This window comes from Galeopterus variegatus, unplaced genomic scaffold (genome assembly GCF_000696425.1).
Source record: "Galeopterus variegatus unplaced genomic scaffold, G_variegatus-3.0.2 Scaffold2002, whole genome shotgun sequence".
NCBI lineage: Eukaryota > Metazoa > Chordata > Mammalia > Dermoptera > Cynocephalidae > Galeopterus > Galeopterus variegatus.
The window spans coordinates 184,131-184,542 of NW_007728113.1; the positions used below are offsets into that span (position 1 = coordinate 184,131).

Genomic DNA, 412 nt, shown 5'->3' on the forward strand with positions numbered 1-412 from the left:
AGTCAGGCACGCCCGCTCACCCGCGGACAGCGGCACCAGCCACCCCGCAGCGCCGCCGCCGCCATGTCGGAAGATGCCGTGTGACCTCCTCCCGGCGCGGCTCGATTGCGTCACCCGCCACGTCTGGGAAAAGTTGACCCAGCGGGGGGGGGGGGGGGGGTGGAGAGAGAGAGAGCGCGAGAGGCCTCAGATTGGGCAGAACTTCCCACGGAGGGGGCGTGGTGTCTGAGATGGGGGCGGGGCCTAGTAGGGGTGGGCGGAGAGTTCCTAGAGAGCTTGGCCTCTGATAGGGCTGGGTTTGGAAGAGTGAGGCCTGTCACTGGATGTGGCTCGCGGGGCGGGCATTCCTGTAAGGCTCAGATCTGTGGTTGGGCGAGACTAAAAAGGGGCGGGGCCTATGGATTCAGTCGGC

At 66.7% G+C, this 412-nt stretch overlaps 1 protein-coding gene across 1 annotated transcript in view; it reads right to left on the reverse strand.

The window, feature by feature from the left end:
• Nucleotides 1–91, reverse strand: part of TIMM44 (translocase of inner mitochondrial membrane 44 homolog (yeast)) — a 13,681-nt gene extending 13,590 nt beyond the window's left edge. The window contains exon 1 of the mRNA XM_008580020.1: nucleotides 21–91. Coding sequence (XP_008578242.1) covers nucleotides 21–65 — 45 coding nt within the window. The 5' untranslated portion in view covers nucleotides 66–91. The remainder of the gene's footprint in view (nucleotides 1–20) is intronic.
• Nucleotides 92–412: the final 321 nt, after the last annotated feature.